Source organism: Pteropus medius, unplaced genomic scaffold (genome assembly GCF_902729225.1).
Source record: "Pteropus medius unplaced genomic scaffold, Ma_sr-lr_union100, whole genome shotgun sequence".
Classification (NCBI taxonomy): domain Eukaryota; kingdom Metazoa; phylum Chordata; class Mammalia; order Chiroptera; family Pteropodidae; genus Pteropus; species Pteropus medius.
In genome coordinates this window covers 8045841-8063825 of record NW_024350319.1, presented here as the reverse complement: position 1 = coordinate 8063825, position 17985 = coordinate 8045841, and the positions used below count along the sequence as shown (strand labels likewise).

The 17985-nt window shown below is 34.4% G+C and overlaps 1 protein-coding gene and 1 pseudogene across 1 annotated transcript in view; one reads left to right on the top strand and one right to left on the bottom strand.

Moving 5' to 3' along the window:
• Positions 1 to 17985, bottom strand: part of TNNI3K (TNNI3 interacting kinase) — a 258487-nt gene that overhangs the window by 139494 nt on the left and 101008 nt on the right. The window contains exon 17 of the mRNA XM_039838597.1: positions 17176 to 17280. Within this exon, the coding sequence (XP_039694531.1) occupies positions 17176 to 17280 (105 nt within the window). The remainder of the gene's footprint in view (positions 1 to 17175; positions 17281 to 17985) is intronic.
• LOC120583400 (uncharacterized) lies at positions 11242 to 11360 on the top strand (annotated as a pseudogene).

Here is a 17985-nt window from a genome sequence, read left to right as displayed (position 1 = left end):
TATTTTTTTCTCCACTGTTTATTTTTATTTTTATTTTTGTTGTTGTTGTTGTTGTTGTTATTTTTAGACAGACTTTAGTGACTAGCATGCACATAATTATCTACAGCACAAAACAGCCAGGTAAATGACTTGTGCATTAGCAGTATTAATTGAGCAAAAGATTGACTTTCATATTATTAAATGCCACTGAATTGTTCAATATTAAGTGAAAACTACCTTCTCATTTCTGCTAGGAATTCTATGAACTATGCTTCCCTTGATAAGGCAATCTGACAAATAATTGCTTTGTTTTTCAGTCAGAGCTGCTCCTGGTTTATGGGACTAAATTACTATATGGCTCTGTGTTTTGGACTATATGACAATATAGCATGGGTAATAATCTTGGTCTGTCACTTAACTTACCAGCTATATCACCTTTTAATTTGATCTCTTTCAATCTTTCTACCTTTGTCTGTTTATAAAAGCCATCATATAGAGTTATAAGCATTTAATAAGCTAATACCTGTGAAACATTGAGCACAATGTCTGGCACAAAGAAACACTAATATATGATACTCTTATGTTTCTTGAAACATTATTAATTCATTCACACATTTGACATATATTAACTGAATTTTTATTAGGATCCAGTCGCTGTACTTAGGATTTGGGTACAATGGTACAAAATTCACAGCTCTTGTCCTGATTAATCCTAGTGTATTGTAGGAAATATATTCAAATACATGTAAAATGTTAATAGAATGCTATCCTTGAGATAGCAAGAAATTGGTGTTCCATGAGAACATGTAAGAAGGCTTCCTGGAGGAAGGAATAGGAATTAGCCAGGAGAAAAGTGATATTGGAAGAGGAAACAGAAGAGGCATAAAGGGGAAGAAGGGAAGGTGGTGGGACAGGGATGGATATTTCCATCAGAGCAAACAGCATGTGTTAAGGCTTATAACAAATTTACCTTTTTCATATAGAGACTATAGATGTGATTCGACTGAAAAAAACAAAATAAAAAAAAACAAAACAAACTTTTGTTTTCTCTCCATTTCTAACAATGCTGAGGAACAAACTCTTTAGCCTCATATTTAGGAAGCAAAAAGAAGAAACTTTGTCAAACCCAGAGGAGGTTAATAAAAGTTCAATGCTAAAATGTTTGCTCTTAAGGCCAACCATATCTCAATAGAAGACTCAGTATATCTTTCTCATTCTTTGTATAAAATGGGAAGAAATAAATTATAGAAAGAAATAATTAGAAGAAACATGTAATCAATCCTTTCTTTTACAAATTCCAGCAATTCAGGAGGCCTGCCAGACGCTAAATCTTTCAGGGACCGTAGACAGGAAAAAGCCTATTAAAATGTGCTCCATTCCCAGAGAAAGGGGTCACTCAAGATCCTCAGACCCTTAACTCTGAATAGATTTAATGAAAGCCAACTGCTATTTTAAGAATTTAGAAGGAGATTTCCCTCCCCAAAGAAAAGAAGCCAGACATCATCAATGCTCTAATGCTGTTTCATCTATGGCACCAGGCATGCTTTTCACTAACTTTCTGTAGGCTGCTAAAGCCATTAAATGAGGGCTTAGTGACCAAGAATACAGTTCTTCACATACAAGGCTTAAAAAGTAATTGATAGAAAGACCATCCCTCCGGGATTAAAGAGTTCTAATCATTTTGAGCGGCTTGCATGCTCTTTTCTCCACGCTGGTCAAGGCACTATTAAGCTTTTCAGAAAAGAAATGTGTTGTTCCCCACACCATCTGGTAACCACAACACTTTCACCTTCGATGGGAGGAGATAAAGTTAGACTACTTTATAAATAGTACAGATCCAGCAGCTGGATTCAAAATGAATCTTACACTGAGACTTTCTGGCAATTCAGTTTCATGTGATTAATATAAATGACATATGGAATTCTTTAGTAGAATCTTTCTCAAAAGTGCTCCACGTATCATTGTCCTGATACTTCCAACTCATTGCAAGGATCTCTGTGAACAGGTAGATGTAGACATCATTATCTCATCTGCACATGAAGAACCTGAGGCAGAAAGAAGTCAAGTGACATAACAACTGTGACACCGTAAGTACAGAAACATGAATTTTTAAAAAATTGTCTCTTGACATCCAGTGGTATCCCTGGTGTGCCTTATGTCCCTTTCTGAGGAGCTCCAAGCCCTGCACTGGTGGCACCTGGCCTTGTTTTCTGGCATGGTTTCTTAAGGCAACTATAAGCACAGCATTTGTGGACTGCTTGCTGAATCTCACCAGGTGGCCCCAGAGGGGCACAGACTGGGGCTAAACTTGGCTTGCAGCTAGACTTCTCTCAGGACGATGCCACGGGGCACCTACTGCACAAAGCCACGTTAATAATACCAGGAGACTCAGGAGCTTTGCTTAGTACATAGAGACAGACACAGAAAGGCAGCCAAAATGGGGAGACACAAAAGCATGTCCCACATGAAAGAACAGAACTCCACAAAACATGGAGTCAAGCAATCTACCAGATGCAGAGTTCAAAACACTGGTTATAAGGATGCTCAATGAACTTAGAAGAAGAGTAGATGAATTCAGTGAGAACTTTAACAAAGAGATAAAAAACATAAAAATGGAGATGGAAATTATAAAAGGGAACCAGTCAGAAATGAAGACTACATTATCTGAGATGAAAGAGTATATTAGACAGAATCAACTGAATATATGAAGTGGAGGACTGAATCACTCATATAGAAGATGGGGTACACCCAATCGGAACAGCAACAAGAAAAAAGAATCCAAAAACATAATTTAAGGAGCCTATAGGACAAAATGAACATTTGCATTACAGGGGTACCAGAAGGAGAAGAGAAAGATCAAGAAGTTGAAAACCTGTTTGAAGAAATAATGATGGAAAACTTCCCTAACTTGGTGAAGGAAACAGATGTACAACCTCAGGAAGCTCAGAGAGTCCCAAAAAAGATGAACCCAAAGAGGCCCACACCAAGACACATCATAATTAAAATGCCATAGGTTAAATACAGAGAGAATCTTAAGAATAGCAAGAGAAAAGCAGTTAGTTACCTATAAGAGAGCTCCCATAAGACTGGCAGATGATTTCTCAATAGAAATTTTTCTGGACAGAAAGGCTTGGCACAAAGTATCCAAAGTGATGAAAACCAGAATCTACAACCAAGATTACTTTATCCAGCAAAGCTATCATTTAGAGTCAAAGGACAGATAAAGAGTTTCCCAGACAAGAAAAAGCTAAATGAATTTATCATCATCAAGCCAGTATTACAAGAAATGTTGGAGGGACTCTTTAAGAAGAAGAAAAAATATATATCAAAAACATGAAAAAAGAATGGCAATATCTATTAACAAGTACCCCAAATGAAAAAGAATTAAGTGCTCCAACCAAAAGTAGAGTGGCTGAATGGATAAGTAAACAAGATCCCTACATACGCTGCCTACAAGATTAAAACACACACACACACACACACATACACACACATTAATAGACACACACACACACACACACACACACACACAGACTAAAAGGAAGGAGATGGAAAAACACATTACATGACAGACCTAGAGCGTATTGTAAGTCAGATAGAGAAAGACAAATGCGCATGATTTCAAATACATGTGGAATCTAAAGAACAACATAAACAACAACAAAAATGGAAACAAACTCATAGATACAGAGAATATTTTGAGGACTACCAGATGGGGAGGTCGGCGATAAATAGTAAAGGGATTAAGAAGTACAAATGGATAATTACAAAATAGTCATAGGGATAGAAAGTATAGCATAGGGATATAGTCAATAATATTATAATAAATAGGTAAAGGGGAAGAGAGGTACTAGATTTAGTAGACTGATCACCGTGAGTTATATAGATTTCTAATCACTATGCTGTACAACTGAAATTAATATATTATTGTATGTCAACTATAATTGAAAAAAAAACTCATTGAATTGTACACTGTAAACATGATCAACTATTTGTCTATTTTGATAAAACTAAAAAAAGTGAAAAAAAACTTTTATTAAGACTTGTTTCCCTTTTATTGGGAACTGGGATCATTTTAGAATATTTGTATTTTTTTCTAAAATGCCAAGCATACTTTCAGCCTTTCCAAACAGCACAATTTGCTTAGTTATAAAAATGACTCTTTTGGCTACACAATTTTAGTTAGCATAACAGCAGGAGGTTCTCTGTATGTAACTTGGTGTGTTTTTATGTTTGCTCTTGAAGAAAATATGTTGTTTTTCTCCAAGTTTTGATGCTCTTTGATGTAGTTCTAGAATTCACAAATAAATCAATTTCCAGGGGCTGGATATGCTCCTCTTAGCTGTTTTCAGGGAATGTATCTATATATAAAAAAATTGTCTCTTGGGAATCAAGAAGGTGTGATGGGATGAATTCTTCCTTTTCTCTGACTATTGAAGGAAAGGCAGGGGGCAACTTTCTCAATACGAACTTTGAAAACATCATCCTCTGCTCTTTATAGTGAGAAGGATAACTGCTGAGTTGACTCACTGGGCGAGCTTACTGGGCAGAAAATCTGGGAAGGAAATTTGCCTAACTATGCGGATGCCCCATACATCCTCTGCAACACTAGGACTTCTGCTACCTGACTTTTTGCTGGCAAGATCTTTGGTATGTACCTCTGATGATGCTTTCCCTTCTGTACCATTATTATTACCAACAACATTCATACAATTGAATGGCTCATATTTAAATTGTATGCTTAAGTTTTGCAAATGAGCCCTAGCATGAAGAATCACCAAGAAGGATCTTGAGTAATCAAATAACTCTGTCAACCTCGGCTGTGTTTTTTATCCAAATTCTGTTCTAGATCTTTGTCTATACAAACCTGGTTTGACAGATTGAATCCCTGATGCACGTTTGAACCATGAAGCAAAGTTTATGGTGATACAATCAAAAGGAGAGACAGGACCTTAGAAACATTTAATTCAGTAAAAAAAAAAAAAATGTGGTCATCCAAAAATATTATGCAGTGAAAATATTCTTTGAGGAGAGTAAAGAAGAAAAAGAATGATAATGAAAAGTAATGTATTTTCTCATTTAAATCCAGTGAGGTAGGTATTATCACTAGCATCTTACATATTAGAAAACTGGTTTTTAATTGCCCAAGGACATAGGAGCTGGTATTTGAACCTGCACAGTTTGGCTCAATAGTCAATGCTCTCAATTGGTTCATCCTGTGGCCTTCCAGTAGGATGGTAGCCCACACCATACAGATTTCCATTCTACAATCCCAAGAGAAGACTAGCATTATCTGAAAAGCTGCTGCCTCCTAAGGCTGGAAGGGAGAATTTTAGAATGGAAAATATTAAACTAAGCAAGAAAGTTTACAATTATCTATATCTCTTTTTCTAGGCCAAATTCAAGGTATAGTTATTGGAAATTAAATCAATGGAAAAAGAAATATCCACTTATTAAGATTGTTAATCATTTATTAGCTAGAAATTCTGGCTCTGGGTCCCCAGTCAGGTTACACTCAGTTAAACTCCAGGATCTTAAGAACACAACAACATAAATGAATTTCAGCAAGCAAGGGTTGAAAATGATGAACTAAGAAATACACAGATAACCACAAGGCAGCATTAATATCGTTATTGAAAGGTCAGCTACTCAGGAAATTGACAAGGTGCCAAGAGGGGCACTCATGGTTGCCTCCCAAGAAATGAGAGCAGAGGAGAAACAAGGCCAAAGAGAGAAAAGCTTTTGTTGACATTTTCAAAAGCTGATTTTGTACAGGTCGTATCCCCAAAGAATGAAAAAATAGCAATGTAAGGACCCAGTAACACCAGAAAATTGCAGGCCAGTAAGTTCACCACCAGTCACAGGGAAGTATTTGAAAGGTTTCAGGGGATCAAGAGAGGCATCGCTTCTACTACTCCAAGCTCAGTCCTTGGGTGAGAGAAGGTAACACTGTTACAGGAAAAACACTTGTCTCTCTGGCTTTGGGAATTCTCAGGGTATGGCTATGTTGTATTAAGGAGAGAGGCAGCAGAGTGAACCACTTCTCCACAAAATGCACTGGAATAAGAAATCCTGAGGCTAGGTTCAAGTGTGGAGTAGTGATATTTATATGTCAAATCAAGTGAATTTTGGTATCACAGAATTCTTGTTCTTGGCCAAACCTGACTTTCTATTCTGTTATACATACAGATACATTTGTTTTGCACACACACGTATAATCTTGTATAGTGTTTGAAATGGTATTTGGTAAATTAGAACTCACTTCTAAAATGTGAGATTCAGGTATTTATCTAACTGGGATGATTGAGGCAAAGGTTTTGATGAAAGTTACAGAGATAGCAGGTTTGATCGGGTTTGTATGAGAAATATGATAGTGTGGGCAGAATGAATGGGTTCTCTGATTTAAGTATACCTGTTTTAATTTAAAGGGAGTATATGTATAAGGGAATTTACTTAATGAGGTGTTAAGTAAGAGTGCTATTTTTAGAATTAGTGGCTGCAACTAAAATTAAATGAGACGTTCTAATGGAGACAGCTGAAGAAAAAGAACATTTTAACTGGGCATAGGAGGAAACTTTAGCTATTTCCATTGGAGTACAAATGGAGGGCAAGTCAGGACTAAAGGACATTCTAGCTGTAGGGTAGGGGAAGAGGAGGGGGACTAAAATTTTGGTTCAGCATGAGGAACATGAATCAAAATGAAATGTGATGAGTGACTGAGACACAGCTGGCCCTCTGGGAACTAGAGGATCAGGTGAGGAGGTAGGGATAAATCTACATTGAAAGAAGATGAGGATGATTTAGATAGTAAATTTCTATTTAAATAATATGTAGGAATTTGAGAGAGAAAAATCTCTGCTTATCTGGAGTTTCAAGGAGCTGTTTTGGTCCAGGGCAAACAGCCCCAAAATATCCCACAATGGAATATTGATTATTTTGAATTAAAGTTACTTGAAAAACAGCCAGTGCAAGAAGGATATGTTGCCACTTCTTTGTCTCCTTGAAATGCAAGAAATAAATTTTCCCTGTGGAAAGTGCCCCTCTTGCTCTGGGGGGGGGGGGTTGTGGGGAAGTGCGGGGGGCTAAGAGACACCCTTGCCACCAGAGTAAAAGAATTTAGGGCTGAAAAGCCTATATAAACTAACTAAAATGGACGTACAAAATTGTAGAAGGTTTATGAAAAAAGAATCTTGAGAAAGGGTAAAGGAATTTATTATAGAGATTTAAAAAATGAGCTCTAATACCAATAGTGTACATGCAAAACTAAAACTTAATTTTCTTTTACCGCCTAAAAGGACAAAGTTTCCTTGGAGTTTGCTCCATTTTTGATAATGGATTGTAAAGATTTTTCTTTACCTTTTAAAGAAATATTTCTAACAAGCAAAGATTTTGTGTAACCAACTGAGCTTCACATTGTCTTTATCAGGTCTTAATATTAACAGAGCTAAATTTTGCTTACAACTACTTAACTTTTTGTATTTTTCTGAAAAGTCTTTAATTATCACCATGATTAAATGGATAACTATTGTTTCACAGTGACCTATGATCCTATTTGACCAAGTACTTTAAAGCCTTTTGATATATTTTTTTTGAAACTTCTCATAATCAATTTTAAATGAAGCCTTTTTGACCTCATCTAACATTTCAAAGGATTAATTCTTTCTTTTTATAAAAAGGGAGATATTAAACTACTTATATTTATTTAGCATGTTAAATTACATGGGAAGCATAGTCACATAAGTAATAATACATCTTCTTAGGTTATATTTCAAGGATGAATGGCATTAATATGAGTGTTCTAAAAATTATATGAAATTCCTAAAACTCTGAAATGTCCTGGTATAATATTATCAGTCATAATTCTAGTCACTATCTTAAAATGTGCGTAACAGAAATAACCAAATATCGTTGTCAACTGTATTGTAATCAGAAATTTAACTATGTCATTTTGTCTTCTGTCATTTACACAGTTACTGTTTTACTCTGATGGTTTCATGAATGTGCTTTATCTTTGATAAGATTCATGAAAAGTATACTAGAATATAGGTTTCTAATAACTTTCAGATCATACCACTAAACTAGATAAAAATTTACAGAACATTACTCAAAAACTTGATTCATAAAACTGCTAACAAATGATAAAGATGAATAAGAATTAATACATGGGACCGACTTAATTAATTAGGATGATTATAATTTTTCTGGCTTTTTATTTGAAATATTACTGGTTCTTTAATCTTTGTTTTCCAAATATAAGAAAACTCCCCTTAGGGTATCTATGACTTATAGCAATTTAGTAAATTAAACCTTTGTAAATAGAAGTGAAACATTTATCTCCCTACCTGATCCTGCCAAAATTCAAAGACTCTTAACATTTTCATGGCAATATTTTATTTGCATAAGTTCACTAAGAATCTGTTCTTCTTGTAATAAGACACAATTAGAAAATGGTTATTTTACCAAGGCTTATATTGGAATATCATGTTTGAAAGAGATATATATAGACTCAGATATGATAGACAGCTTTAAGGAACTAAGGTTGACATTATAGAATCAAATAAAGCCCCTTTTAAATATCAGCCTGGTACCTTGCTTACAGGCTTCCCAGCAACCTTACTATGTGAGTAAAGAAGGTCACTTCCTGGAAGATGCAAGAGCCTCATGATATTTTGGGGACATTAAGAAGAGAGGAATGAACCCAAATTTAAAGTTATTAATAGGTAAAATCTGATGACAAATAGTTGGCTTAGCTTCTTAGCTTTGGGAGTCTATTAAAATTTCAGTCTGGAGATTCCTTTTGAAAAGTTCTAGCAAAGCAGATTTAAAAGAGCCTATATAATCAATTGTTATTCTTGTTGCATTTGTATAAATAATCAAGGCAAGTTTATTGCAGCTAGATTTATTTTCAAATCACTTAGTCTTAATTTGGCTATTGTTGGTAAAACATAGGGTGATTTTAGAGAGAAAAAATGTGCTTTAGTAAAAGCTATAATACACATTTGTGGATATCAGATTCTATCTAGTTCTATCAATTTTTTTTTGAAATTTTGTTACTTGCATGTAACTTGACTGGATCCCAAATTCTTCTAGTTCCCTCATATTTGGCTACAACTTTTCAAACTAATGTTGACCATTTTTCTCCCACCTTTCTCACTTGAAATCATTGAGAACCAAAACTGCTCCATCTTCGGAAGCCATGTTAACTGAAGTTGAATAACTTGATATAAGTTTCAGAGAAATTGTTAGCATTATTCATGTTTAGACAGTCTTCATTTCTGTTGATATTTTAAGCCCCTCAGAAAGTCTACCTGAACACCTGATGACATCATCAGAGACATTTCAAACTACAAAAGATGCTTTGACCTCAATATCTAGAAATCTCTTCTCTCAATGGGTTGCCTCCAGACTCAGACTGGTGATTTCTACGAAAACCATTACCTTCCTTTGGTTTCCACAGAAATGCCACTTATTAAATACCTGATTGCTTGCACCTTATGGGCTCGACTTTGGGAATCCACCAGCATCAACACCTCCTAAAATAAATTTAACCAAACCGACTTATTATCAGGACTCTGAGGAGATTGGTTCAATAAGACGAAACAATCAACCAGCTCAACTTCTAATGTATGAAACTTCCACAGAAGTTACAGAAGAGGAAAATGTTAGGGCCCAGGAAAATCCCACAATGGCATATTAATTATTTTGAATTAAAGTTACTTGAAAAAACAGCCAGTGTAAGAAGGCATGTTGGCCTTTCTTTGACTCCTTAAAATGCAGGAAATAAATCTTCCTTGTGTAAGGTACCCTCCTTGCTTTAGGGGGTGGATGGGTTAAGAAAGACACCCTTATCACCCTGAGTAAAAGAATTCAGGGCAGATAAGCCTTTATAAACAAAACCTGTAGCTTCATCACTAATTTACTGCCCCAAGCCCCCTCTCTGTTTAGATTCCTTACTAAAGAGCATCCAAATCTAACTTTCTTTGTCCTGTCAAATCTTCACAAATTTATTGCTTTCTTTGTCTAAAAAATATAAAATGCTGCCTGCTTTAATCATTTCTCTGAGCATCATTTATGGTCTGTTTACATGTATTAAATTTGTTTTTCTCCTGTTAATCTTGTCTTTTGTCAATTTTTTTATTAGTCCAGCCATAAGAACTCAAGAGGGCGAGAGGGGAAACTTTCCCCTTCCCTAAGAAAGCTGAGGACAGACAGATTGACTTTAAATAGAGACTGAGCATGTCAGAAATGGGAATGAAAATCATGACTGAACATCAACACCTGGGGAAACTCATTAGTAGGATTAAAATAATTTATAGAATTAAATGGTTGAGAAACCACTTCTGCTGGATATGGTGTAACGGGTTACTGAATAGAATAATTGTCTTCTTGTGTTTCAATTTCACTCAGAAAACTGTGTGTATATGTACATGTGTGTTTTCACTGACACAGAGCACAGGAAGCTGTGACTTAAGTTTTTGAATTTATATAGACTATTTCATACTATTATATCTTATTACAGTACATGTTTTTACTCTCGAATGATGTTTCAGGAACACACGTCCCACACTCTCAAAGCTGGTCTCATGTCTTTAACATAGCTAACAAAAGTGAACGAGAAGTATTTCAAAATTAATTCATATATATTTTATTAAATAGCTTTCATTATATTTCCCAATTAATTGTATTAGTTTATAAATTATGAAACTGTTTAGAAACTAAATATTTTAATATGCAATTAACATTATATTTGTGCAACTGATTCATGATAATCTAGACCAGCCTTTTTAAATACTGTCTTTACCCAGACCCAAGTACCTGTTATCATTAGTGTAAATCGGGTAAATGTAGCACAGACTACCAGCTGTCCACTAAAATCTTTTCCTCTTCTTCTGAGTGCACAACTAGATTACATTTCCCAGTACCCCTTGCAGTCGGTCATGACTATATGATTGAGTTCTAGCCAATGAGATGTGACTAAAAGTGATGCATGCTACTCTAATGCTTGGCTCATAGAAATTTCATTCACATTTTACATATTCTTGTCCTATATATGGTCACTTTAATAAAGAGGACCCCCAAGGAGACTCCAGAAGCCACATATTGAATATAGGTCCTAAGTGACTTCAAGGACAGGGACTATCCCAACAACCTATTTCTTCATACAATCAAGATACAAACTTCTTTGTTCTTGAAGTAATATACATTTTGGGGCCTATTATTGTAGCAGATAACCTACCTTAACAAATCAAAATTTCATCTTGAGTCTGCGGCCATGCTACCCTGAACAAGCCCGATCCTGTCTGATCTTGGAAGTTAAGCAGGTTCGGGCCTGGTTAGTACTTGGATGGGAGACCACCTAGGAAGCCCAGGTGCTGTAGGTGTAAAAAATAAAAAAAAAAAATTAAAAAAGGATTGTAAGCTGACAAGTTTCTTGCAATCTGTAAGGTCAACCAAGGGATGCTTCCCCTAAAAAAAAAATTCATCTTGAAAAATTATATAGCTTAGTTTTTTTTTTTCATTACTCACAGCAGTAATGAAATTGACACAGATTGAAACTGCTTACTTTTATGAAAAGGAATTAAATTTAGAAATCAGAAGTCACATTACAATTTTGAACATAAACATTTCAGAACTACAGGTACTCATTAAGTCCTCTTTCTATATGTCCTATTTATGCTCACTTTGTATATTGTGTATTGATGATTATAATTGTATATAGTTCTATAATCTTCCAGAATTTTATAGCCTTGAATAACCATACGAACTATATGTACTGTTACTGTCCAGTATTGAAATTTTGGTTGCCTATGAAGATTCTACACTCCTGGGAACTTTCTGATATCAATCATGAATTATAAATTAGATGCTCCAGAATGCCTTATTATACATAGCACAATTCCCATGGAAACAGCTGGATCTTGGAACCTACTCTGTGCCATAGGTACCACAGGTCTGTGGATCTCTGTTTACATTTGTTATTGAATGTATGAATAAATACTATAGTCAGGGCAATAATTCTCAAAACATTTGAAATTACATTGTGACTTGATTCCCCAATATTCCCACTCCATTCTGGCAACATATAGGGATAAGATTCTATGGCAAATGGTTAAGAGATGTAACTGGCATTAGACTAGAAGATAGTTCTCAATGCTCCCTGCATATTGGAATCACCGGGAATGTTCTCTAAAAATCTGATACCTGGGCCCCACTCTTGGAGATTCTGATTGAAGTAGCATCGGAATTTTTTCATCGTTCTTTCACAGATCCTAATGTGCAGCCAGAGTTGAGATCTGCTGCTCTATAACAATGTTTACTCTCCTTGCTATATCATAAGAATTAGCTGGCAATTTCATTTAAAAGTATAGATGCCTAGGCCCACTTTAGGACAGTCTCAATCTGTGCTTTCAAGGGAAAAGTCTTGGAATTTATTTGTTTTTTTTTAATGATAGTCCCCAGATAATTCTTATAATTGGGACATTTGGGGAAATACTTCATTAGACTCTAAGCTCTGCTAGAAAAAGTGCTATGGTCTGTCATTCTCATTCTCTGCTGTATTCTCAGGCATAGCAGAGACTCTGGCTCATATGAAGCATTCAAATATTTTTAATTAATTAATTACCTGACTTTAAAAGTGGAAATAAATTTTAAAAATTGACAAGTTTAAAATGCCACTTGTGGCTGGTTTTATGCCAGAGAATTACAGAAGTAGAGTAGTGAAAAATTTCACAAGTTTCAACAGGTTCTCTTTCAAGACTTACTATAAATATTATAATACATCAATTAATGGTCTGCATTTGGTATTCAAAATTCACTGCAAGATAGTATTTGCCAGTGAATGATAAATGTTTTCTGTATAACTGCTTATTAGAAAATTCACGAGTGAATGGAATAACTGAGAGTGGACTCTATAATGCAAACTGAGGAATACAATTGCACCTAACAGGAAATTAAGAAAAACAATTAATAATTTATTTGTACTTACTTTTTTCCCTTAAAAATGCAGGGCTTTTATATTTTGTGTTCAATTGAAAGGCAAATGAAAGGCATACTTCAACTTAAAAACAACTATTAAAATTTTTTATCGATGATTTTTTTGATACATTCTGAAATCTTCACTAATTTAGTTAAAATGTCATCTTCAAAATTAAAATTCTTTTAGCCCTTACCAGCTTTGTCATTTTAAATTAGCTGTCATTTGCCATCACTAAATTGGCTATTTTTAAACTATCATTAATTATTTTCCTTTATAGTCACCCAAATAAGATGACACTCAATGAACAGTGAATCTTTCTCAGCTCTAGACCTACACCCCCAATTAATTAGTTGTGTTATATAAAAAAGAAATGTCTGTATGTATGAGCATATTGTGAGTGTTTCTCTATCTCAATGTATTAGAGAAAAAATGAGGGATTAATAGCAATAACAAATGGAATTTTTACAGTGTGTTATAATTTACAAAATGCTTTCACGTACATATCTCATGGGAATGCCATGGTCACTCTGTGATGGAAGTATCACTATTTGATTCTTTATGGTGCTGCTATACTATATACTTATACAGGAAAAAGACCATTCATTTGATCCATATATGTTTGCAATGATGTTTTGGTTTCAATGTCAAACAATTTGGAAAATGTACTTTTTCAGGAGAACAGAGATAGTTGCTAGTATTAAGTAAAAATCTTTAAAGCCTTTAGCTGTAAACCATGCTTTGCAAGCTCCAATGCCACAAAGTGAATGTATATATTGGGCCAGGTGTAAGTGGGTAAGTTGCTAGGTGATAAGGTCTATGGCAAATTGGAAAATACATCCCTGCCTACAGCTTTATATGTTTAAAAAATATTTAAACACTATAGGCCCAAAACAACAACAACAACAACAAAAACACATATCTGCATTCCTCATATACAACCTCTGCTCCACACTAGCAGAATATGGAATATAGAAAAAGAAATAAAGCAGGAACACGGAAGCCCAAGGAAATAATATGATCAATGGTTTGGGATTCAGAAATCGAGCTTAAGGTCTAAAATACCAATCACAAAGTTCATAAATATGGCTGATGCTCATCCAATATCAGCAGCCTCCTATCTTTCTGTTCTGACTTGGTTTTCTTGTTGCTGTTGGGACAGCATAATACTGTATTAAGAACACTATAATGATGTGCCGTTGGACTCTTTAGTCAGTTTCCTCATCAGTAAAATGGAGATATTAACTATAGTACAGAATTGTTGTGAATTAAATGAGAGGATACATAGCAAGGGGTTAGCCAAGCTTTCACAGTGTAAGTACTAAATAAATAGTAGGTTTTTTCATCATTCTCATAATGATTGGAAAGAATTACTTCCTTACTCATTCCTTGAACTCCTCTTTAGTATATACTAAAGATGGAAATTAACTTTCAGACTTGTATGGTAAGAAGCTTGCAGGGGAAAAGGCAGAGTTCTTTCCTTTCATCAAATAAATCAACAACCACAAAACCAAAAACTGTGAGCTGATCAATAAACTCAAATAGCACATTTCCTTTTGAACTATAAAAGGTATTGGGCAAGTTAGGTGCTATCTAGTACCAACTAGGCCATTGCTTCTTGAAATGACATTCATAGAAACGCTCCAAGAATTTGGTTCCCTTAAAAATGCATTGATTGAACATCTCTGAGATGACAAGAACAGGATCTCTGCCTCTGAAGCCTTGACATGCTCAGAGTGGTAGCGGAGAGAAAAATGCAAACAAGTCATTTCAATACAAATACAAACATGTCTGAGTTCCTCAGTCTCTGATGTGTCTCTTTTCCTCTTCCTCTTTCAGTGGAACTTTCTAAGTATGGCAGAAATGCAAGGATTAGTATACTATGAAGAGACTGAGGACAGATACAGGCCTACTCTTCAAAATGTAGTTTTAGTGTTACATCCTCCAGGAAGCTCTCCACTCTGCTTTGATGTTTGACTTACTTGAAATCTTTTAAAAACTGCTGCTTAGTCATTTTGGTTCTTTATCATTTTCTATTTTAAATAGCAATTAAATTGTTTTCTGGGCATATGTTCTATGTACCCAACCAGACTGTAGTAGGCCCTCTGAGGAGGACTCTTTTGGGCAATATGCAATGCTGTATCTGCATTAATGTGAAAAACTGTTTTACTGTTGCCAGATTAGAAAAAAGTAATCCATAAATAATAAATGCAATAGTTTGCGACTTTATAATTTTGACGACGCCTATGAAATAGTGTTTCATAAAATTTTAAGAATTTTGGTGTAATTTAAGCATTTAGGTTAGAGATAGAAAAATGGTAAATATAAACTTCTACCTGTTATATAGAAAATGTTTATTTTTACTTTCAATCTATTATTTTTGGTCCCGCTTTATAATTTGGCGGTAACAGCTTGTAATTACTCATGGGGAAACAGAACAAACATTCGATCGCCCTACAAATGAAGAGTTACAGCTAGAGAAAACTTTCAATGATCACTCATTTGTTTTAATACCACATGTAAAGATGTTTGGGATGACAGGATAATACTCCTAAAACTCACAAATCTCTAGTTTCCATTATACTATTTTATCACCTAAATCTGTTTCCTAAATATTGTTACTGAAACTCAAAGAAAAAATGTTCATTAATATGTTTTTAAAAGCAGTAAAAAAACTAATAAATAACAGTGAAGAAATTACTTTTATTTGAAAACTAGTAATTATAAATAGGTTGAGTTCTACATATATTCCAATATGCGAGATTCAACCATCCTCATATCTAATTTCTTTTATCTCTCCTATCTTTCATATCTGCCTCTTCCTTTAATTTCCACCGCCATTAATGAAATTCTGCTTTTCATTAGTTCTCATCTAGATTTCTGCAACAATTGCTTCACCAGTTTCTTGACTTCTCCTTCTAGTTGATCTTTAACAAAGATGCTGAATTAATCTTTTACTAATACAGTTCCAAATTTGTGGAACTCAAACATCCTCAGTGCCTCCTTCTTGCTTACAGAACAAAGTCTAATCTACCATAGGCTAGCATTCACTGATTTTTGTGCTCTTGTTCCAATTTATTTTTCTGAATATTTTCCCCAAGTCTACTTCACATATTACATGTATTTATACATTTCATTCACTAAAATGAAACTATATTGTTCTTCTATATGCCTTTAACTTCCTAATTTCTATTTTCTTCATGTCTTCCCTAAGACTAGGATGCCTTTCCAAATTCTGTCCATCTTCAGGGATGTCACCTCTTCCATGAAGTTGTCTCTAAAGTCCTCAGGGTAATTAATACTCTTCTTTCTGAAAGTTTATAGAAAATTTTCACTATCCCTTTTACAGAACTTGGCATTTTATACCTAAAACAGATTTAGGTAAGTATTTTTCTCCTTTACTAAAATATGAAGATCTATATGAACTTTACTAATAATCATGAAATGAAAGTTATTGGTTTTGATAATCTAATTTGTTCCATAAACTAGATCAGTGGTTATCTAGATCAGTGGTATTCTCCCCAGTACCTTTGGGATTCCACGGAGGTGGTCTAGGAATCTCCTTCCTTAGGAGTGGCAAATGGTAAGTAAACAGGATTCTCTACCTTATACTCTGCCTTCAACAAAAACCACTCCATTTTATACATTGGCCTTCCTGTAAGACTTTTATTTAGAGAAAGCTTTCATTGTTTGAAAACATATCTTTAAAATCTCTTGGGATTCTACCCTGGAACTCTTTGGTTCTATATTTGTTTCAAGTCTCTATTTCACCTGAAAACATCTTCACATTAAAAACTGCTGTGTTTTGGCTAAATTTACTATTACAAAAATACCAAAATAATAGCATGAAAGTAGTTTCAGATAATTTTGTATCAGGTCCTCCTATAACACCTGACTTTCATGAGACATGACATTCTATAACAGTCACTGGTTTCAATCCTTGATCTGACTTTACTGACCTAACAACTAGTTAGCTGGTGAATCTTACAGATACCACTGTCTTTCTGGACATTTTTAATAGAGCTGAAAGATATCTGAGAGGTAGTTACACAGCTTTCTATTTCTATAAAACATAATGACAAAACTTTAAATCGCCTCTCCACTTACCCACAGAGTAGAAAACACTGATCTGCAATAAATCTAAAATGTATCTTCACTGAAATCTGTCTTAGACTCCTAGTCAGTAACACAATTCTAAGTTCATTGTTTAGGGGGAAAAATACCTGTTTAAGTCACGGTGTATAATTGGCTGTGTCAGGTTGTGAAGGTACTCCATACCTTTGGCAACATCTACTGCAATAATTAATTTAGACTGCAAATCAAGAATCCTGGAATTTAAAAATACATTTAATGAGGATGAAATGGTCAACGTCAATACCATATCTTTCTAAAAGAAATCAATGGTGTATGTGATTTGTTATTCTGTAAAATTTCAGCCTTTTTTGCTTTATTGAAGGTTAAGCTAAAAATTCAACAAATCTGGAAAAATAGCTTTTCTACATCAGGTAATACTTAATTATAGATCAATTGGGATACCAAACTCTTTTATTTAAAATATTCTACTTGATTTTAAACTTGTAGTATTATACTTAATTTCTTTGTAATAACATAAAAATGGAATCTACTTTAACCACTGAGTGAAACCACATTCTAATCATTGTGGGCACAGATCTAGGAAGTGAATTCACATTAGACTTATACAAGACCTTTCTTTTTAAAAAACTTTTAAAAATAAACACTGAGACCCCTGGTAATTATTTTATCTGAGTTTACATATATCTGCTTTATTGGTATGCCAAATTTAGCCTAATTATTATAAACTTCAGTTATTAATTTAAATTATTTGAATTTGTTATCTTCAATTGAATTCCTATTGAGAAATCACTGAAGTCTAGTCACTAATTATTGGGCGTAAATTATTAGCCATCTTTAAAATGCCACATTTCCTAGTACCCAGAGATTTCAGAAAGGTAAAGTCTTATCAAAGCAGAAAGCCTCTGAGGTACTGCAAGGGTAATTACAATGATGTGTAA